This window comes from Ochotona princeps, chromosome 18, assembly GCF_030435755.1.
Source record: "Ochotona princeps isolate mOchPri1 chromosome 18, mOchPri1.hap1, whole genome shotgun sequence".
Taxonomy (NCBI): domain Eukaryota; kingdom Metazoa; phylum Chordata; class Mammalia; order Lagomorpha; family Ochotonidae; genus Ochotona; species Ochotona princeps.
Genome location: NC_080849.1, coordinates 13,079,758 through 13,102,995, shown reverse-complemented (window position 1 = coordinate 13,102,995; position 23,238 = coordinate 13,079,758). Strand labels below are relative to the sequence as shown.

Below are 23,238 nucleotides of genomic sequence, written 5' to 3'. Positions count from 1 at the left end.
AAGTCTTCCTTTGTTTCTTTCTAGCTATGTTCCTCTGGATCGTTCTCCCAGTCTCTCTGGGCCTTGGTTGACCCCATAAAGTAGAAAGATTAGACTATATCTATTGGATTTGACCCACTAAAACCAACTTTCTTCACAATAGGATCTGAACATCTGTATCTTATGGAAGAACTCAGATGTGATGCTTGGTGGGGAGTGAGACAACCCTTAGTGCAGGGTTGCTCCTACATTCCACATGTTCATGAGTCCCCTGGCGTCTCGTTATACCACAGGCTCCAATTCACTAGCTGTACAGAGGGAGCTGGACTCTGCCAGGCTAATGAGCTCCCAGGTGAGCCGGGTCCCAGGGTCGCCTCCAGCTCTGTGATGCCAACCAATGTTGCTACAAACGCATGAAAGTACAATTATGAAATCCTCAGGAAAACATCTGCTGCCACTTGAGGGTGCTCGCTTTGAGCCATGTGGTCCCTAATCAGCTGGCAAGCTGTCCCCATGTGCAACCCTGTCGCTGAGAAGAGTTGGTTTTGCTTTTTATAGAAAACTAATTGCTGGACCCAGAGGGGAGGAACAAGCCAAACCAGACATGCGACAGTCTCTGTCTGTCACAGCAGGCATGGAGCCCTGCAGCCAAAGAAGGGACCCACACAGCTGCCTCGTGTCTCTCTGCCAGTGATTCTGTCCTCAACAACTCAGAGACTGTGCGGCCCTTCTCTGCCTTCTTAATCTGCCCAGCTTAGGAGACCTCACAGCCATCACCTGGTACCCACCAGATGAGCATAGCAGGGATCCCTGCAGGTGACTGGATCCAGGCTGGACAGGGCTACCAGGGACCAGCTCTCATCAGATGAAGAACCTCTGCTTTCTAGGGGCAGCAGCACCAGAGAATGAAAGTAACAAGGACAGAAAGGAAAGCTGCCGCACAGTGGCACCCCATGGCTCAGATGGCCCAGGCCCTGCTGACACAGTGGCCTATGGTATCTGCAGGAAGCCTTTGCAAATGATTATTTCTTTACACTGGCATTCAACAGGAGAACCGTCAAAGTCCTGCCTGGTAGACTGACCACCCTGGAGCCCCTAATCCTTCCCTCAGGGTCAGGCATGCATGCACAGGACAGCTTGCTTCCTGCCCCTCAGTGCAGGATCCCGAATGCCTTGTGTAATTTGGGCCACAAATCTTTATTGACAAAGAGGCAGGCACTGCACTTGGACTGGGGTCATGAACAGATAAATGCAAGTTCCTACTCCCATGGCACTTCCATTCCATTCCAGTTGGTAGGGACTGAACAATGAAGTCAGATGCAAATAAATACACAGATTGACCCAGAATGGCCTGGATGCCCATCCTCAGATAACAGAGTGATCAACTGCGGGGCATCCACGTGTGGAAATACTGAAACCTGATCCTATGGTAAGAGGAGTGAACTACTGACAGATCAAACCGAATAACCCTCAAGAGAGCCGAACAATGCACACTCAGGGGTCTCATTGATGTAAGATTCAAGAGGTGACAGGTGAGTCTACAGTGGCAGGAAGCAGACCAGTTGTTGTCTAAGGATTGGTGAACAAATTATAAAGGGACAGGAGCAGTTTTTTGTGTCAATGGTCCTGATGGTGGTGATGGCTATGTGTGTCAGAGTTCATCATTTTAAATAGGAGTCCTTCACTATACATCAGCTATACCAAACAAACCTGTCCAGTATATACACACCCTTAGCATTCATGGACAATGAAACATCAAGCAAGATAAGGGAAGTAGAGTACCCTGGGAAGCGGCAGGGCACTCTGAGAGGAGTCAGTGCACGCTAGGAGGAGGCAGGGCATGCTGGGAGGAGGCAGGGCATGCTGGGAACAGGCAGTGCTTTTCAGATGGCTGGCCAGAGGGGCTCCTAGTAATTGTGACAGCTGACCTGATGGAAGCTCCCTGACAGGGGTGGGGGCTTTCTGGGGACAGAGCCTTCCAGGTAGTAGGGACAAGGTAGGACCAATCCCTGGGCCAGTGCACCTCTTTCAGCTTGAAAATGGCTAGGAAGTGGTTTGATGCTTCGAGGTTTGGACTGAATGATTGTCCTGCGCTCCATGTGACTTCTTTGTGCTAGGATTCTCATTCTACAAAATCCATTTTTGTCTATTTTCTCTGAAATGCTTTGACCAAGCAGCCTGATTTTCAGTGCTTGTGATCAAGACTGACTTGAGGCCTTTGCTGAGTTCCAGCACTGTTGCTCACGCTGCCCTAACAGAATGTTATAAACTGGGGATTAAACCACCACCCTGGAGGCTGGGGGCAAAATCTAGGTGCTTGGAGGTTTGGAGTCTGGCAAGGCCCACTAATGGTTGTCATGCCATCTCCCTCCGGTTCCACAGGGTGGAGACTAATGTTATGCTGTAAGATGTAAAAACTGAGGTCCATACAGCAGCCTACCCACATAAGAGCATAGGCCAAGACTTGAACCTGAGCCTGTAGTGCTGGCCCTCATGAGTGTCCATCCAGGGCCTCACAAAGTGCCACAAATCTGTATCTACTCCCACCGACCTTGTCCTAGCCCAACCCTGTACCTGGCCAAGACATCTTCCACATTTGGGGCAGTACGAACGACCAAACTGGATTCCCCACCCTGAGTTCCTATGCTGAAGCTCGAACCCCACATGTGATGTTGATGGAGATGGGGCTTTCGGAAGGGAATTAAGTTTTGGTGAGGTCTTGGGGACAGGGCCTTTGTGAGGGGATTTGTGCCATGACAAGAAAAACACTAGGAAACTTGTTTTCTCTCTACCATGTGAGTTGGTGGCCTACCGCACAAGAGGAAGTGGGCCTTGCCAGACTCCAAACCTCCAAGCACCTAGATCTTGGCCCCAGCCTCCAGGGTGGTGCTTTAATCCCCCAGTTTATGACATTCTGTTAGGGCAGCATGAGCAACTAACATGAGCAAAGAGTCTGTGCCAGGTTCTTACCTCCTCACAGGTTATACCCACTCAGGGTTCACCTGGGGTCTGGGTTTGGGGTGTGATCTGGACAGGGTTCACAGGGGAATCCAGTACCTTGAGCAGACCTCCCTGAGGCCTGGCCTGATGACTTGAGGGGTTGGAGGCACTAGGTATGCCCCCTACATTGTGGCATTCAAAAACAAAAACAAAAGGGTAATTGAATTGGAATAGTCATCTTGGAGAAGACAAGGCAGGAAGTCATACAGCACGGAGGAATGCCAGGGGAGAGGCAAGGGTCCAAGACAACCTGCTGAAAGCTCTAAGGCAGAGTCTGGGATGGAACAGGCTTTCCTGTTGTGGCTGGGAAAAGGTGCGGAGGCCTGGGGACTTTCCTGATATGTCCTCAGCTCCATGCAGAAGGAAGACAGAATGGGGTCAGGACCAAGTCCCATGTTGTCAAGTGAGCCTTGCTCTTAGCCTTGCCCCATGGAGCCCAGGTCAGGTCCTTCTGGGTGCTTACAAGACTTGACTTGGTTCCAGATCTGTCCCAACCCCCATCCAGCCTTGCTGCTGAGTGCTGGAAGCTTGTGGTTCCTGCATCAGCAAGACCCCCTGCATAGTCCCCAGAAGTGGCTGGCCATGACTCTGACTGCAGAGTACGACTGAACCAGAGACCCAAGAATATCTGAAATTTCCTGCTGTGATCTCAGTCCTCAGAACGTACTGATGGAGGGACACTGCCAGAGATGCTCATTGTATATCCAATCTCTAGTGACTTGTTTGTGTCTTCTTGGTTGTCCCAAGGTCTTGAGTTGGGGGTTGTGTAGGGGGTAGCTTTTGGCTCAATCTCTCACGTGCCCCCAGGTGAGTGTGATTTGCCCTAGGGGATTGGTACAATCAGGGTGACAACTGCCCAAGTCCCCATCTCTAGAAAAAAAGGGAGTGAGTGCCCTGCTGCCTGGCCTGGGGTGATTCACCCAGTGAGACACTCACCTGCGTAAGTTACACAGGAATGTGCTGCTGAGCAGCGGATTCTCAGAAGGGACCAATCACCCCCATGGACTAATTGGGAGTTTCCTGTCAAGTAGGGCTGCAGGTGTGATGCACAGAAAGGCTGTGATGCATGCCTGCTGAGTTCATGCTAGAAGAATGTTACGGGCGCCTGCTGTGACTATCCGCTGGGAACACTGAGGCCTCGCAGGTGCCAGGAAGCTCTCCCAGTCAGCTTTAAGACTTCTTACACCTACTTAAGCCCATGGTAACACGAAGTGCACAAAATGCCTTCCAGTCCTGGATGAAAAGCATTTGCTGGCTTAGCCAAGACACTGCAAGATTCAGTCATCTTTATTTCTGCCCAGTGATGCCTCGATCAAGCATGTTAATGATGGCTTACTCTCCAAGAGGGAGATAGCAGGGAGGGAAAATGCTACCAAGTTATGCTAACTTTCTGACTTCCAAACTTCACAAAATAATAACTCAGAGTTGGGGGAAACATGCTTAAAGCACATAATATAGCTAAGCTTTTAAAAATTGAGTGTCCAGAATTCTTCACAAGCACCCCATAAAGCAGGTGCTAGTATCATCCCCATTTTGTAGTTCAGGAACCTGAGGCAGACTGATTAAGTCATTTGTCTGGAATGACACAACTCGTAGATCTGGGATTTGAATCCGGACAACCTGACTTTGTGTCCTTGGTCAGTGTTGCAAATGACATCACATCGTAAGTGAAATGGATTGTGACAATGTCTGTTTTGAGACATTTCTTCCAGAAATGAGGATACCTTTAACTATCTTCACTTGCCCAACTGCATTCACAACTGGTTATTCCTGGATTTCAGATGACTGACAGAGGAATTAAGCTTCCTCTTGGGTACCATACATAAAAAGAAGCCAACGGCTTCTTCAGGCAAGTCAAAGTTTTGACTCAGAGGAACGTAAAGAATGTAACACAGACTCCCACGGCTCTTGGTCTCTGTGGGTCCACTCAGATGTGAAGAATAATAACTGAATAGGCCAAGGTGTGCCTGAAGTCACAGACTCCAACTTTTAGAACCCATTCAAGTGAGGTTGTAAGTACAAACACATACCCCTCTGTTTCAGTGCTTGTGTTGGCTGCGGCTCCTGATAAGTGTCCATGTCTTCTCATGAGTCTGTTCCTCTTACTGCACTGTGAGGTCATCAGAGACTTATGCCCCTTTAACTAGCACTATGGCTGGAATGCATTCAGTGTTCTTAGCATCTGTGGAATAACTGCATGGATCAAGAGTGAAAAAAATATTCTATAGGCAAGGGTCCATCATTGAGATTGGTGTTTTGCTTTTGGATTTTGGGGAACAAGCATGAGACACTTGGAAATGGACAGTAGATGCGGTTTATAAATTCTGGCCCTTGGTTTCTCGCATCTGGTTATGTATATATTGTTGTAAGCGACTTTTTCCCACTCTGCTCTTCAAGAGGTAGAGTCTATTTTCATGCCTCCTCAACATGTTAGATCTGAGAGTTGTCTAGTGGTGGCAGGGGGTAGGGGACTGTCCTGTGCACTGTCCAATGTCCCATGTTTAGTAGCATCCTTGACCTGCACACACCAGATATCTGTAACCCACCTTTCCTTTCCAGTCATGACAATGAAAAAATGCCCACAGATATTTCCAAGTATTTCCTAGGAGCAAAAACTAAGTGACCCAGAAAAACTTACTGATTTCTTCTTCAGAGCCTTGAGTAATCAATCCCCATGCGAGGCAGAGTGAGTAATTTCCTTTGCCCCTTGGATTCATAGATGCCTCCCTGGGGGCACCTGCGTCAAGCCAGCTGATGTGTTTGGAAGCAGCACGATGTTATCAGACCAACTTGGTCACCCTAAGTCTAAGTAGAAAGATGGTGGCACTCACTTTTGCCAGACTGCCAAGGTCTCCTATGTATTTACCTCTAGAGCTGTCATAGCGCAAATTGACAGACATGTACTTTTCCACAGCTCTGGAGGCTGGAGGTCCCCAGTGAGGGGGTGGTCAAGGCTCTTGGTGGCTGCCCACAATCCTTGGCGTTGCTGAACTGGCAGCTCAAGCTCCCCGACCTCTTCCCAAGCATCACCTGGCATCTTCTCTTTGTGTGTCTCTGCTTTTCCTTTCTAGGAGGACACCAATCCCTCAATGAGGGCCTACCCCGTTCCAGCATGAAGTTGTCAAACTACTCACACTTGCAAAAAGCCAATCACCACATAAGGCCACACAGTGATGTTCCAGGGAAACAGAGATTCAGCGAATACTGCTCAGCCATCAGCAGTAACTCTGTTCTCCAGTCATTGTCCCCACCCAGCACTCTGCAGGGCCCACCTCCAGCCCAGCCAATGCCAGGGTTGAGCTGACCAACAAAAGTACCTGAGGGGCTGCCTATCTCTCCTTGACTGGGCTTTGCTACTACTGCCCTGTCCTTCCCAACTTCCCCTTTCCTGCTTCTGACTCACCTGTAACCTGTGCTCTCTGATGTTTAATTGTGACCATCAAAAGAGACTCCTTACTGCAGGGAGGAGTCTGTCACTCTAAGTGTGGGTTCCTGGTCAGATTTTTATCTGTTGCTTTTCTGCCTTTCTCTAAGTTGTGTGCAAAAGACCACAACTCTGTATACCCATAGTGGCAATTTGCTTTCACTATGAGGTAGAAAACAGCTATTTGCATTTTCCACCTCTCCTCCCAACTCCCACATCTTTTGAAAAAGAAAAACAAAACTATTTCAAGCTACAGCACACACCACAATGGGATTATTGTTATCTCTGACCCTCGGAGTACATGCTGGGTTCTCCATTTCTCTTTCCCACCAGTGTCCTTGAAGAGTGGCAGTGGCAGAATTAACAATAACCCTGATGAACCTCTTCCAAGCAATCCCAGGCACCTGACATGTGGAGTGGTGTGGAGAGGAAAAGGTTAGGTGAACCCAATTGCCACAAACCCCCTGGGGTTGAGAAAGGGGAAAACTCATTAAACACAGCGCCAGAGCTCTTGGCCTTGAATCAGCACAGTAGATTCATGGTGGTAAACCTGAGAAAGTCCTTGGAAAACACAGAGCCAGGAATTTAAAGTATCTAAGAACTAAGATTTAATGACTCAAGGTCCAAACTTGTGTAGATAAGAAAAGTACTTTTCAGGGGCTCTGAACTAATCCAGTGATGTATGTACATCGATAATTGTAGAAAATTGTGAGACCAGTAAAACTAACCACTAACTCGTGACCTTTGAACCCTAAACCACTATTCATTTTCCTAACCACCACTGGGCATCCTGGGACAAGTCAAATTACTTTGCGGATTCATGTTTCGAATATAACACACATTTCATCCTAGCAACACAGTGGAGTCACCTGAAATTCAGATTTAATCTATCAAGAGTGTGTAGTGGATTTTTCAGATTCCTAGCAGGTGCTAATGGGAAGATCTACTTCAGAAACCTTGGAGTTAAAAGTCAGAACTCTGGATGATCATTGGTGCCCCGTGTATTTGTTACCGAGCAGCAAAGCATGGTTGTGACTGTGTTCACAGGACTCTACCATCCTGGCAGTATGTCTGAGCACCTTTCCCAGGAGGTGCACTGCTTTTCAGTATGGCACGCCAGGAGCTTAGAAAGAGTACATTCTACTCCATTGACTCTATGGTTTTCATTAGAAACCACTGCCTGAGGGAGCTCAGGAGCAGAGAGCGGTGACTTGCCCTGCCACAGTGCAGAGTCTCCAAGTGTCTCCTCCTTAATGCTCATTTGCCCCTGCTGCCCAGCATGGGGGGCTTCACAGTGGCCTTCAGTTCTGCCATGCATTAATACCTTGGTTCTACCAAAACAGCAAAAATATTAGTAGCAACTCTCAGTTCTTAAAAAATACACATGAAACTTCTGGCTGAATATTGAGTATACTATTCTGGTGAGGTATGACAAAAAAATAATTGAGAAATACATATTGTATACTGAGAGGGAGAAAAGCAAGGGTGAGAAACATACATGAGAGTTTAATGTATAGAGTCTCCTGGGAAATCAATAACCTCCTTAAAGGTGGACTAGAGAGATACTAAAAGGAGATGAGAAGGTTTGAGGTTGACCAGATCCAAGGGGAATTCAAATCATCTCTGAAACCTAGAAGTGCCCTCTAGGCTGAAGAAGGTGAACACATGGTGGGAAAGTAGAATGAAGAATCTAGAAAGGCCAAGGCCAGGACCCTGGGATGGTGAGAGGAAGAATGACGTATTTTCCACCTCTTGAGTCTTCCACACTGAAGTCAAACTTTCATGAGGGCATGGGCACACATGCTGCTCACCTTCAATCCACCATTAATGCTTGGCCTAGAATACAGCCCTAATGAACATCATTTAGTAAACTGCACAGCGGATGACAGAATGAGTGCTGTGAATGTCAGGCTAGACAAGTTCACAGTCAAGTGAATCAGGCAATTCAACCATGGTTAAACAAAACAGTAAATGTGAAGATAAGAAAGCCCTGTGTTCACTGATTAACTGCTACATAATACAACATGTACCAACATTAAGCCCATTAATCCTGCCAGTCACCTTTTTATTTTATAGAGGAAGAAATTTATACAGAGGAAGAAATTCCACAAATGTTAAATAACAGTTAAGTTCACACAGTGAGAAAATGGCAGAGGTGGCATTCAAATCCAAGTCTTGCTTTTCTAGTATCATACCCAAGGCTGTTGGCACATGTCCGCCCCTACTAGTTAGTCATCGTCTGAACTCGTAGAGTCTCCCAAAAAGCACTGTTGCCAGTTCAATAGCACCAGGTTCCGAGAGCAGACCTCCCTACTCAGCTTCCACCAGAGCGCGTCTCATCTGCTCTGCTCTATAACAAGCTTCCTGATTTCCATGTACACAAATATCTGTTGTGGAAACAACAGCAGCAAAAACAAACAAACAAAAAAAAAAAATCAAGAGATCATTGCACAGACCACACTGCTTCCTAAAGTCAAGGCAAAAGGTGTGGTGTCTGGCCTCCACACCATCCCCAACTTGCTGTGGGATTGTGGTCAGACACTTCTGCCTCCACACACATGGGAGGTTGAATGACAGTGTAGAGATTGCCATTCTTTCTTAACATTTCAGGGAGGACAAGTTTAAATGCTAAGTGGATAAATGGAGATGGCTGGGTCACCTAGATAAACTCTAGACAAAACTGAACTCCAGCAATGGCAACAAACTGATGTTTGCCAAATAGTTTTCCCTCAGTATCCACCAGGGACTGGTTCCCAGGATGTCCCCATTTGCATACCAAAGTATGAGGATGCTCAATTCCCTTACATGAGCTGGCACAGATAGTATGTGCATAAAACCTAGGCATGTCTTCCCATATACTTCAAATCATCAGATTGCTTAGAGTATCCAATGTAGAAGTGATGTAACTAGTGTTATACTGTACTGGTAGAGAATTAAGACAAGAATGCAGTCTCCATGTGTTCAGTATGCAAGCATTGTTATATTTATTTTTAATTCATCCTTGGCTGGATCTACATCGGCAGAACCTAGGAATACAGGACCCACAGTGGTTGTTGCTGAGTGCTTGCGCTGATGCCTGCTAACACTAGGACCAGGACTTCACTGGCTTTTAAATCAGCCTGTGCCTAGAAACTCAGAACTTCTGTCTCCTGTCTGGCTATAACTTAGAAGAACCAGTCAACCTTTTCTCCTCTCACCCTTTCCCCTCCTTGTAAAGCGAACATGAGCCAGTCTTTTGGCCTTACCTCACAGTAGTCAGAAGATGACACAGTATAAAGGTGTGAGGAGATACAGTCCACCAGGCTATCGTGACTTACCAAGACAGATGTAACAGATGAATGTATTGGTTCTCAAAGAACTCATAACTCGAAACCATGGCACTGTCATCGATGACTTCACCGTTTTTATACCATGTTATCTCTGGCTTGGGCTGACCTGATGATGAAGAAATAAGAATATTCTTGAGTGTCTTTAGAAAAAAAATCATAAAGTTACGAATAAGAGAAGCCCATTAACAGTAAGGAGAAGCATGATAAATCATGTCAGTTGGGGATCTAAAAGCCTTCCTCCCACTGATACCAACGTGTTACACAGTAAGCACTATTGAATATGTTTTGTTACCTAAAGTGTTGCTGAGCTGGGAATGGGCATTCCAGTTGAAAATGTTCTTAATCCCTAGGAGCTATTTTTAAAAATTATCCACTAATTGAAAATAATACTAAGATAAAGATTGTATCATTTCAAAATATCATATGGAAATAAAGACCCAGCCAACAATGACCTTGAGGAATGTACTTGCTTTACTCAGTGGCTCTGACTGATTAAAATTCCCATATTTCATGAAATAGTGTATGAATTTGAATGACTTTTAATCCAAATGATTTCCTTCCATATATAAGAAAAGACATCAGAACAATTTTGTTTTGATCTCTGGGATGATAACCAGTGTTAATCTAGCCCAGCATTTGTATCCTAATGTTCCTTTATTAAATTGCCAATAAATACCTAGCTTCTTGGGTCTTAATGTTTTCTAATTCTTTATTTAATTAATGAGTTGTTGATCAAAATCTTTGAAGTATTCATTTTATACTTGCGTAGGAATTGTTTTACCTTTTTGGAAACCTTCCTTTACCAGTGCCCAAAAGAGCATGTGGTGATCCCAGAGAGAGCAGACCAGAGGAGGACATGTACACAGTTCTCTTAGCGAGGGTGAAAGAGGGTGGGACGCAGACCTCCCGCTGGTGCTGTGTGGGCCGGGCCGGGCGGACGACATTCTCATAGACACTGGGAGTTTTCCCTGCTGTTTCATTAACCAGAGGTGAGGCCAAGGGCTGCATTTGGGGAAACCCTCAGGCCTGCCATCCACCCTAGGCAGTACAGGGGAGCAAGGGTGTCAGTCTGTCCCAGACAGCTTTCTTATCAGCCTCCCTGTCTTTATCCAAATGCGTCATACATTCTAGACTAAAATCCCAGTATTTAGAAACAATACATCATTCTGAATCCAGCGCAGGAATGCGCTCATTCTGTCTTGCTTATCACATGAGTTTCTGTCTTACTTATCATGTGAGTTTTGGCCAACAACCCCAAGGACTGTAAAGAGAAGAACTCTCCCGCCACAGGAAGGGGAAAATGAAGGAGGATGGGTTGGTGGGACCTGCATCACAGGCAGGCCCCAAGCTTCCTCAGAGCACCCCTCCCTCCCTCCACTGCGCTGTTGGCAGTGGTGGGCTCCTCCCCTCATCTCCTCTAGGCGGATGCCCAAGTCCTTGTGCCTGAGCCACAAATGCAGAGGACAGAGCCATATGCTGCAGCTGCTTGCTGGAGCCTCTCCCAGGTGAACGGCCAGACCACTGGGCTGTTCTGAAAACCATCTAGGAGGCTGCTGGCATGAGTCCTGTCTGTCTGCTCTTAGCCTGGGAGCGCCTCCTCAGGAAGTCTACCTGGGGTCCTCAGTAGGAAGTACTTCGCTGTTCCTTCTTGGGAAGGTGACTTTCTTGAAGAAAGTGTATAAAGCAAACTTGTACTGAGTGTGGGATCCCTCAATCATCCATGATATGGCCTAGGTAGGTAGCTAGCCAATTTAGCCACACCCTCCCCTGTCCTATGGGACCCTCTCCACCCTTTCCAGGAAGTTCTTCATCTCCCTGAGACCCTGGGGGGCAGTGTCATGCAAAGGCTCTGCTTTCCAGACTCCTGAGAAGCCTGGGAAGTGGGAAGTGAGCGCTCTCTCTCTCTCTCTCTCTCTCTCTCTTTCTGCACATGTACCTTTCCCTTCCTATCCCGCTCTATCCCCAAACATGGCCCATGTATGTCTGTTACTTCCTAACCTTTTACATACACCTTATCACTTTGTAAAATGTATTGGTGCCTGTACTTAAAATGTTTTTCAAGTAAGAGGAAAGAACGTAGGAAACAAATATTGGTCCCAAACTGAGGCCACAACATACAGACTGATAGAGGCTGATGCCTTCTCTGTATGTCCTTGTGGCAGGCTGTTTTTTCCCGTGGTTTAGTGCAGTTCTGAACCATCAGCCAGAAACGAGACTTGCGTGGGGAAGTGGTACCTGGTGCCTCGTGGGTGGTTCTCTTCCCCTCCCCCTTGCTGGGAAGCATCCTGAAAACCCTCCCCTGGTTTTCTGAACCTTCCTGTGAGTCATTTGTTGAGAGCTAACATGTGGGAGGTCTGGCAGGCAAGTGTTTAAGTCTATACAAGTGCAAGGCTAGCTTGGCCTCTTGATTCATCTGCTGGACGACTGACGAGCAGAAAGGAAGGATACTGCTGGTCCAGAAAGGCTGTGCACCTGCTCCTGCAGCCCTGCTTCTTCATGATGGACAAGGTTTTATAATGATGATGGATGGATTAGGTTTTATGAGGACTTCAGTGAGCCAAAGGCAGGCATTTCCTTCGCAGGCTCTTTAGGTAGGAAGTTAGGAATCATTTTGTGCGGGGAAGGGGGCCTGCTAAGGAAAACACAGAAAGGGAAGGAATGTAGCAGCCTGAGAATCCCACCTATGAAGCAGTCCAGGACTTTATGCTACAAAATCCTGGCCATACCTCAGTAACTACACAGGTGGTCTGAGCCTTTGCCCTAAGGCAGGCCCTCTGCCTGGTGCCAAGCCTTGTGCTCTGTGTTCTCAGGGAACAGTCTGATAACACTGAGTACTAAAGCCCTGGGAGGGACATTACCTGTTTCACATGCAGCAAACCCTCTGTCCAGGAGAAGAGGGGGCAGGAAGGAGAAACGGCTGGAAGAACTGGAGCCCACGCCCTTACATGCCCCGTCTGCATACAGACTGCCCTTCAGTGCTTTTCTGAGATGCCTGCCTGGCCTGTCAGGTGTACACACTCCATTAAACTGTGCAGCCTTGTTTAGTCCAGCATGAACGAACGCTGGGCACTCACAGATCTGGAGAGGTGTCCATCTGTCCCAGTGGATGCTTTACCCCATTAAACCTTGTGAGCTTGCTTACCACTCCTCTCCTCTCTATCCCACCTGCATTCTTCCTTGTGAAGACCAGAACTTCTGTCTCCACCCATCTCTGCTAACATCTGCCCTTAGGAAGCATCACTGGTTCCTTGATGGTCTCGTAATTTAAGAAAAAAAACAGAGGGCCCAACGCGGTGGCCTAACGGCTAAAGTCTTCGCCTTGAACACACTAGGATCCCATATAGGCATCGGTTCTAATCCCGGCAGCCCTGCTTCCTATTCAGCTCCCTGCTTGTGGCCTGGGAAAGTAGTCAAGGACTGCCCACAGTCTTGGGATCCTACATTCACTTGGGAGACCCAGAAGAAGCTCCTGACTCCTGGCTTTAGACTGGCTCAGCTCCAGCTGTTGCAGCTGCTTGGCAGTAAAGAATCATCAGACGAAAGATCTTCCTCTCTGTCTCTCCTCCTCTATATACATCTGATTTTTCAATAAAAATAAATCTTAAAAAAAAAAAAAGGAAGAGAGAACTTCTACGCAAGACAAGCTACTCCTTCCCTGTGCAAATAGTTCATTAGATTTTCTTTTAGCAGTTAGTCCTATTTACTCCCAGGGTGCCAACAGATTGGCTGAGATTGGCTCAGAGAGATTGATTCTCCAATGTAGAGAGCATGCCAGTCCTCTACTCTGTTCCAACGCCCCCTCTTCGCCTTGCTTATAATGCTCTCACTGCCTCCTCATCTGCCTGGGCAAGGCCAACCACAGGAGACACATTTAGCCAGTGTTAGTCCGTCTGTTAAAGAATAAGAGGATGAGTCAGTTAAGTTCTCTGAAGCAAAGTAATCACATCGTTCCTGAAGGCCACAGAAAAGAGAGAGGAGATGATCTGAGCAAAGAACTGCATGGTGAGACAAAGAACCACATGCAGAGACAGATCACGAAACAGGAAGTTACTCAAAGACATCTTACAGATAAAAAGTCTTCGGAGGGTTTAGTTAGTTTATCGGTCACTCAGGATAAGCTTCCAAAGTAATCTGCCCTGGATGCTGCTTTGATAACGCCTCTGTGAGCCCAGAAAACCATCGGCAGGGGATGTTAGGGTTAGTTCGTAGCCCAGTGATGGTTACCAGATACTATGCAGCGAAGCACAGTGTCAGACTGTTCCAGAACCTTCTGGGAGAGCAACGTAGACAAAAAGCACAGTGTGTGCCTCGGGGACCCGCCAGGATCCGTCATCCTCTTCTGCCACACGAATCTGAAAAAAAAAAAATCCCTGACATCACCACACATCCTGGGATTGCTCTGACTCTCCTGTGAAGTCAAGAAGTCACATACAGCTGCTCTCTGCACTTGGGCCGGTGGCCAGGTGGCAGGTCCTTGTAGCTTGCTAGTGAGGTTGTCCTGGGCAGCAGGCTTGGCAGCCTCCCTGTTCTCCAGTTATCAGATGGCACGAACACACCTCACCTCTCTCTGTGTGACAATCAGAGATGTCTGCCAACACTGTCCAGTGTCCCCTGGGGCATGAGCCAAGGGGTGGCTCTGATTGAAAGCCACTGGCTCAATAGCCCTGGGCTGATCTAGTGCAACCAGATTCCAGAGTGAAAGGGAACATGGGCATGTGGTAGGACTCACTTCCTCCTCTTTCTCTCCATGTAGGACTTTTAAATGGATGTGCACATCTTTGCCTCACCAAAAAGGATCCTTAGCTTCAAGAGATATTGAAATAGGGAAACAAGTGCTCTTCTTCTAATCTCCGAGCATTTGGGGAGATCAAGCACTGGGCTAGCATCTTTGAACAGGGTTGCACTTGGGCATCAAAGGGACATCAAACATTTGTGATCCATTTCATTGCATCTGTTGTAAACTACTTAAAGGATGGTTCTTAACACCTCCTACATTTCACAGAGGAGGGCCATGAAATTCAGAGAGGCCTACCAACTTGCTCAGGATCACATAACTCAAGTGACTGTCTCCCCAGGGCTGCCCTTCAGGGCTGTGCAGGTGTACACCTTTAGGATCTAAGGTCCCTTTGGAGCTGCTGCACAGGGCACAATGTACATGGATGAGGCAGTCCTAAAAACAGAGGACCATCGATTCTCAGCCTTTTGGCTAAGATCAAGTGTAGAACAGAGGAATGAATGAATGGAGGCATTTGTCTCAGTAGCAAAATCAACAACATAATTAATTGGCAGGGCCTAGCTCTAAGAAGAAAATGAGAAGCACCTTGTTCAAGCAGAAATAGGGTTTTCAAGATGGCGACTGCCAAGCACTAGCCATCTGGGGCTGTGCCCTGCAGGAAGACGCAGATCCCAGGCCCCTGGGCCAGCTCTGTTTTGTGGACACCAGCCTTGGCACTTCTCACAAATGCCTGCCAGGACTACCCCTGTAGGCTCCTCCTGCTTGTCTAAAGCTCCCACGGCACTTAATTCCTTTCAAGACGTTCTGTTTTGAAATGTGGTGGCTTAAAAAAAAGTGCATTCTGAAATCATTCCCATGGAAAACACTCCGCACAAAATATCTGCACAGATGTTCTGATATTCAAAATTGAATAGGAATTTGGGATGATACAGTGCCTGGTTGACCTTGGCAAGAATGTGTGCAGGAAGGAATTTCAATCTTAGATTTAAGATTAAACTAATTCATGTGATAGGTGGAGGGGCTGACTGTAAGGTTAAAGAACTTACACACTAGCATCAGAAAAAAAAAAGTTGATTTTTTTCAGCATTGCTGAATAATCTAGGGGTTAAATGTGTCTTAGAACTCTAAGACCAACTTTAGGCTTTTGAAATAGTGGTTCCCAAATGGCGATTGAGTCCTCAACTCAGCACAAGGTATTGAACAAATGCTGGCCAAAGTGTAGAGGAATGACTTCAAGCGGGAACCACCAGCTCATGGGACTTGTTGACCTAGAGTCGTAATATGTCCCTCCCCATCTCTGCATCAAAATAAACCTATCTTTTAATTGTTTTTTCCATGAACGTTTTGAAGGAGCCTCACAAAATTGCTCCTCTGGCAATGTTTTAAAAGTTCACCCACGTTGTAGCACATTATCAGAGGTCTTTCATATGCTGATTCACTCTCCAAATGTGTAAAATGATCAGGGCTGGGCCAGAAAGTCAGCAAGCCCAGCGGTGCATCTGGGTCTCCTACATGAGAGGCAAGGACCTTGGCACTTGAACCATTACCTGCCGCCTCTGGGGTTAGGAGCAGAGCTCGGACTCAAACCCAGGCCCACTGATACAGGATGTGGGCATCCCAACAAGCATCTTCATTGCTTAGTACCCCCTCTGTTCCCTTTTATGGCTGATCTGCAACACTTCTTTGCAGCCACTGTTGGGTAGAAGGATGGATTCCCTGATTCTCTATTCAAACAAGTAGGGAAGTGGGCTCTTGAGGCTGCTGACAGAATGACTGTGGATCAAATTGAGGTTTTATCACCGACAGGCAGATCTACATCCCACTCTGCTACTGGGAAAGATACTATGCCTATTGCCTCATCTGTAACAAGAGTTAATTACTAATGTTCTAAGGTTTGGAATAATGTCAGAAATTGCCTTCTAAGAATCCATAACGTACAGGTTAGGCATTTAGTGCAACAGTTAACACACCACTTGAGGACACCTGCATCCCACAGCAGAGTCCTAGAGTTTGAGGCCCCCAGCTCTGCTTCTGATCCAGCTTCCTGCTGACTCACACCCTGGGAGGCAGCAGGTAATACCTCAGGTAGCCATTTATATGGGAGACCCAGATGGAATATCCTACCCCAACCATGGCGTGGCACAGCTCTGTTTGTAGCAGGCATTTGAGGAGTGAGCCAACAGATAGGAGCTCTCTCCCCATCTCCCGTTCTGTCTCTCTGCCTTTCACATAAATCAATAAAAAGAATCTGTTACATAACAGGTTCTCACTAGCGTAATCAGCAGACTTTAAGGAAAGATTTGCCCTCTTCATCAGTTTCCTCTCCTGCTGTGGGTTACCACAGTGATTTTTAAAGTGATAGCCAGTTACTGAGTAAACAAGCCTCCTGGTGTCAGGCCCACCAGAGAGAGCTCTTTCCAGGACCTGCTTCCTCCCATTGCATTCCTGGACAGGGCAAGGCGTCAGGAGCTGGGTGAGCTTGAGGAGCTTGTGTGCTATCTATGGCTCTCACCTGGGAGGCTGCTTCTCCTCTGTCTTGGTGCCAGTGTAAAATACAGATGATATCACACTATCTGACTCCCACATGTTGGCCCTGGGGTACCAACTCTTCAGAAGAAAGGGACACTGTAGAAAGCACATGGTTTGTGTTTTGTGACTTCTCAAACTCGAGAATTCTTTTGGACAGATTGGTCATTCACAGCTAGCAGTGACTAATCAATATGAAGCCATTGGCACTAGTGAAGCGACCATGGAGAACTTTAGACAACCTGGGAAAGACAACATGCCAAATGGAAGAACTTTGGATTCACCTGTTTTATTGTTGCTGTTTTCAGCTGTGTGGCCCAGGGCAAATTTCTTCCTTTTTTAAAAACCTGCATTTGCCTTTTATAATTCATATTTTAAATAGATTCATTTGTGCTCTTAAAAATGCATTTTAGCATCCTGTTTTGCAATGCCATCCCTACAACTCAGAGCTTTCATAGGTAGAAGAATTTGCAATCCTTTCCATCATTTTCCTATGATTATCTTTATGAGAACAGTTATTTATCTGTATATACAATCTTGCTGGAGTTACAGAATTGGATTGTATATCTTTCCTGATAGGTGGCACGGTTTATGTTACTTTGGCAATCTTGCCATAGCAGCCCAATCCATCAGAGGCTGCGTCATTTTCTAAACACTGCTAGGTGAGTAGCAAGAATATTCCATAGTTTGGCAGTTCCAGACTTCATGTCTGTTCTTGGGTTGATGATGACATAGAGCTTGGTTGGAATTTCTTAGACTTACAAATGTGCCTCCAGGAATATCCTGGGATGTGTGTCCTGCGGCACCGTTACAGTTCTCTAGATACCAAGACACAGATCACCAGATAGGGACCAATGTTGTGACACAGTGAGTTCAACTGTCACCTGTGATGCCAGCATCCCACATGGGTGCCAGTTCAAGTCCTGGCTGCTCCACTTCCAATCCAGCAACCTGCTAATGGCCCACGTGCTTGGGCCCCTCCCACCCATGTGAGACCCGAAGGAATCTCTTGGCTTGGGCCTGGCTAAGTGCTGGCTTTTGGTACCACTTGGGGAGTGAACCATTGAATGGAAGACCTCTCTCTCTTTCTCTCTCTCTTTTTTTCTTCCTTCCTTCCTTTCTTCCTTCTTTCTTTCTTCTCCCTAATTCTGAATTTCAAAATAAATAAATCTTTAAAAAAAAAAAAAAAGCAAGAATCATCAGATAAAACAGATTCACAGTTTGCCTTTAAATAGATGCTCCAAACAGGCGTGTTTAGCAGATAGCAGAATGATGTGGTCCCGAAGGCCACAGCTTCCTGTGCCACCATACCTACTCAAATCTCAGTTCTGCCACTTCCTACCTTAGTAGGCAAGTGCCTTGGTTTTTGCTTCATCTACTGCACTGGGCATTGAGGAAGTGTCAGTGGGTCTATTTGCATATAACTCCCTCAAACAGCAAACACTACACATTTAAAGGCCAACTGCTGTCAGTGTCTTTAAATTCTCCATTACCAGAACTACAAACCTCATGTCTTTCTCTCATAAGTGTGGAAATCAAACAAGAGACCATAGGCAAGATGGTTCCTGGAACAATTACAACACTCAGTAAATGCCGAGTCCTAATGTGCTCATCAGCCCCACACGGCCAGCCAGAGGTGTGCGTGGCTGCTGTCAGCAGGAGGCTGCTGCTGTCTGATGGCATCAAAGAAGAGCTCCCAGCCTGCAGTCAGAGCCTTGATAGCAGCCCCTTTGAAGCTGATAGTCAACTATCCCCCACTGGGAATAGGAGGGATTAGTTCTCATTATCCAACGTAATCCAACAGCGATTGTGTTCCTGGATTTGCCAGCTGAGTTACAGTAGATCTGGACTGGATGCTCACTAACATGCAATACCTAATCCCATGTGAGTCAGAGAAAGTACTCGCTTGCACCTGAGGCTGAGCACTTCACACACAGGATTGCTTTTAATCCACATGGTGAAGCTACCAGTGGCATACTCTTTCCTGTTTCACAGATAGAGACTTGCAAGCTTAAATAACTTAAAAACAGTGATGTTACAAGCCTAATTTCCAATGGCCTACAAGCTGTAAGGCTGAGATACCAGTGTGAATTTCTTAGTCTGAGCTAACCCATTTGCCTGAGACTTGGAATGCTATAAAAGGAAGAAAATAATTTTTTTAATAACTATGGAGGCTAGAAAGTCCAAGGTCAAGAGGTCTGCATGTGGCATGGGCCTTTTTGCTTCATCATCCTATGGTATAGCATGGGAAAGCAGGAAACACACATGTGTATAAAGAGAGAAGGACGACAAACTCATCTTATTATCAAAAACTCACTCCAGCCACAACTAACTTATTGCCATGATAGCAGAACCAACACGTCTATGAGAGTGGAGTCCTCAGAAGCTAATTGCCTCTTAAAATCTTCCCTCTCAACACCACTGTGCTGGGGATTAAATTTCTAACACATGAACTTTGGGAGACGCATTCAAACCATAGTCCAGCTCAAATATTGTGCTGTTTCTTAGATTTACTGTTAGGGTTGTATGTGAGAAACAGAAGCAAGAAATAACCACATGAGAAGATACTTGACATCATTAATCATTAAGGGAGTAAAAAGAGACAGCACTGCATACCCAATGGAAGGGCTGCAGTAAACAGAACTCTGAATGTTGGTAAGGATGTGGAAGCAAATAAAACCCTCCAACATTTTTAGTGGAAATGCAAAAATGGAACAAATTCTTTACAAAAGGCTTTGGCAGTTCCTAAGAAGTTAAATGCACATTTACCAACTGAATCCACTGTCTCACTCTTACATGTCTTCCCAAGAGAAATGAAAGCCTATATCAATGTAAAGACACACGAGGTTCTGTGCAGAACTCTTCATAGGAGCCAAAACTTTGAAACAACTCATATGCCCATTGGAAAGAACCCAAATGCCCAGTTAGTGACCGGACAGACAAAATGTACATAGCCATGCAATGGATCACTACTGAGCAATAAAAAGGCTCAAACCATGTATGTACATATTATCTGACACAGATGAACCTCAAAGACATTTTCATTATACTCTGAAAAAAGCGGATCACATATTTATTGTAGGATTCCATTGATACAAAAGTATTGAAAAGAAGTTACAGAGACAAAAAGCAAAACAGTGGCAGCATTGGGGAGGGCTCTTTGGGGGGAGACAAAAATGTTCTAAAATTGATATTTGCCATGTATGTGCAACTTGATAAACTTCCTAAAAAACTGTTGCATTGAACTCTTAAGGTGAGTTACGTGATATGCAGGGGTAACGATGATCTAGTCCGTACTGTGCTCCCATTTGAACTGCATGGGTCATACGCTAGCATTAATTTCTACAGGAAGGCGTTGGACACTCTTGTGCCACCCTATCGTCACATCGATACCCCTGCTGGGAGTCTGACAACACCATGGAAATGAAGGCTCACTATTTCATCTTGATTTTGTTTTCCTTCTTTTTTCCTTCCCAATCTGAGGGGTTGTATCTAAGGGGAAGTATAATGAAAGTGCAGCGGGAATAAATATGTCCATAGGCAGAAACAGCGAGAAGTATATCCCTGTACTTGCAATACAAAGATGGACTCACAGCGAAACAACAGATAAGCCCCTACACTGCTGTGACACACCTCAATGGCACGTGGTTCTGAGGGCACTTGGAAGGCACCTAGTCAAAGACTGGAGAGGGAAACAATGAGGGGGGAGGGGAAGCCCCAATGCCTATTAAACTGTGTCATACAATTATTTAATAATATATATATATTAGTGTATATAATCATATAATTAGTCTATATTATGCTAGGATTCTGAAGTTTTAGCAAAAAATATGGAGAGGCTTCTTAAGTGAACCAAGATGAATAACCAACATTTACTGAGAAACTTTGCTACAACAGATAGTTTGGGTGCATGTACTCATTTGATTCTCCATCAACCCGGTTGCAGTGGATATTGTCACCTTCATTTACAGATGGGGAAACCGGGATTCAGACAGGTTGAAAATTGTGACCGTCAGACAGGTTAGGAATTTATGACACACACACACCGGACTCTAGAGCCTGGGTGTCTTCCTAAGGTGTACCCTGCTTGCCCACCTCCCTCTGGCTGAGCTGCTCACTCCATGGCAATCTCCCTACTCGGGCTGACATCAACCTGTAAGTGTACGTGGGTTGTTAAACAATTACTTTTGCAACTGGGGGTGGAGGAAACTGTGTAGGTGATGAAAATCACAATTCCACCTACCTAAGTAACTCCCCTAAGCTGTGACTAAATTGTTTGTAAAAACTTCAACAGGGGCCCGGCGGCGTGGCCTAGTGGCTAAAGTCCTCGCCTTGAAAGCCCCGGGATCCTATATGGGCGCCGGTTCTAATCCCGGCAGCTCCACTTCCCATCCAGCTCCCTGCTTGTGGCCTGGGAAAGCAGTCGAGGACAGCCCAATGCGTTGGGACACTGCACCCGCGTGGGAGACCTGGAAGAGGTTCCAGGTTCCCGGCTTCGGATCGGTGTGCATCGGCCCGTTGCAGCTCACTTGGGGAGTGAATCATCAGATGGAAGATCTTCCTCTCTGTCTCTCCTCCTCTGCGTATATCTGGCTGTAATAAAATGAATAAATCTTTAAAAAAAAAAAACTTCAACAGGGCATAGTAATTTTGAAACAAAAATGTATTATTTTAAATCCTAGCTTTCAAAATCTGAGCATTTTTCTTGGTTACCAGTATTGGAGTGTAGGATTTGTTAAGCTGTTGATACAGAAAATTATTTGCCATGTCCTTGCTTTTAATTCAACATTCTCAGAACAACAACAAAAAAAATTGTTTCAATTTCTTCTTAGCTGGTATGTTTTTAGCAAATGTGTTACACAGAAGGGATTGGTGGTCATGACAATGGGTCTTATGGCAAAACTCGGCACGAATTTCAAAAATTCTTGTGCCAAAACAAACTTATCTTTTAATTCTAATATCCACAAGATTTTTGAAGATCTCTTGTATGTTTGGAACAGACTGGCTGAGCATGCCTGGTTATTTAATCTTCAGAAATGAAGGCTACCTTTACTACAGGAAAAAGTCGTGGAAAGGAGATAGAACGAAGCAGCTCCGAATGCTGTTCCTGCTTTTATCTATTTTTAAATGTTTGGCAGACTTTCCATCAGTGTTTTTAAAGTTTAGATGTGTTCATTAAAATGTAACACGGCATGAGTGCCACCTCATCAGCTCATTTTGGGGGCTGACTTTTTGCCTTAAAATTTAAAAGGAGAAAAACACCTACCAATGACTCAATGAATGTTTCCGTCTACCATTTTGACATGCCTGATAGCTTTTTCAGCAACTTAAACTACCTGTTGTCATAAAACACTGCTGTGTCCACCCAGAGCAGGAGTTGGCAGTCATTCAGATGAGCCATGTAAGTGGAATGATTTTTGGCTTCGCTATTTCCAGCAAAAACATGTGGAGCCTGAGTTACTTCAATTTTTCATGTTACCTTGCACAGATTTTACAAATTACTACTTTAAATCATCCTCTACATCTTTTTTTTTTTTTTCCCTTCTGGTTATTTGACACGCTAGAAGATAAACTATCTGAATTATTGTCAGACCAAAATAAACATTTAAAAAAAGAGAGTAATTTTCAAAGAAGGATCAAAATGGCCTTCAACCACCAGGCCAGCAGAATTCAGCCTCCTTGAAACCTAGACAGCCTAGTGTCCCATGCAATGCTACTTCGTTTTGTTTTGTCCTGTTCTGTTTCATAAGGACCCATACTTCTCCGGCAGAAAATGTCAGCATCCTGAAAGCACTGCCATTCTCTAAAAACCGAGTTCTACATACTCACTTTTTAATATGCTTTGTCCAAGGGCCGTGCTTGGAGGGCTGGTTTGGCGGTGGGCTCCCTGGGCTGTGTGGGAGGCATTGGGTGGGTGTTCACAGGGGTCAGGATCTTTTCCACAGACGCATCAAAGCCCACCTGGTTGTGTTTTCAGAAAAGGCTCCAGTCTTGCTAAAGGGGAAGGCTTTGTGCCCGGTGCAGGGCTGGAAGCAGAGCATTTTTCCCTGCCCTTGAGTGAACTAGGTCATCGCTGAAGCTGGAGGATAGTTTTCAGCATCACTATGACGAAACTTGAGGGCTGTCCCTGCTGTAGGTGCGACACTTGTTGACGCTGCAGCCCGAGAGGCCCTGGCAAAGGGGGCCTGATAAAATGTGGCCCCAGAGAGATGAGCGACGAAAGGCAGACGGGCTGTCAGCTCCTG

The 23,238-nt window shown here is 45.9% G+C and overlaps 1 protein-coding gene across 1 annotated transcript in view; it reads right to left on the bottom strand.

Annotated features, from left to right (window-relative positions):
• Positions 1-22,907, bottom strand: part of ALPK2 (alpha kinase 2) — a 97,321-nt gene extending 74,414 nt beyond the window's left edge. The window contains exons 1-3 of the mRNA XM_058676766.1: positions 22,823-22,907; positions 13,957-14,084; positions 9,721-9,838 (exon numbers count right to left, since the gene is read on the bottom strand). Coding sequence (XP_058532749.1) covers positions 9,721-9,838; positions 13,957-14,065 — 227 coding nt within the window. The 5' untranslated portion in view covers positions 14,066-14,084; positions 22,823-22,907. The remainder of the gene's footprint in view (positions 1-9,720; positions 9,839-13,956; positions 14,085-22,822) is intronic.
• Between the last annotated feature and the right edge of the window lie 331 nt (positions 22,908-23,238).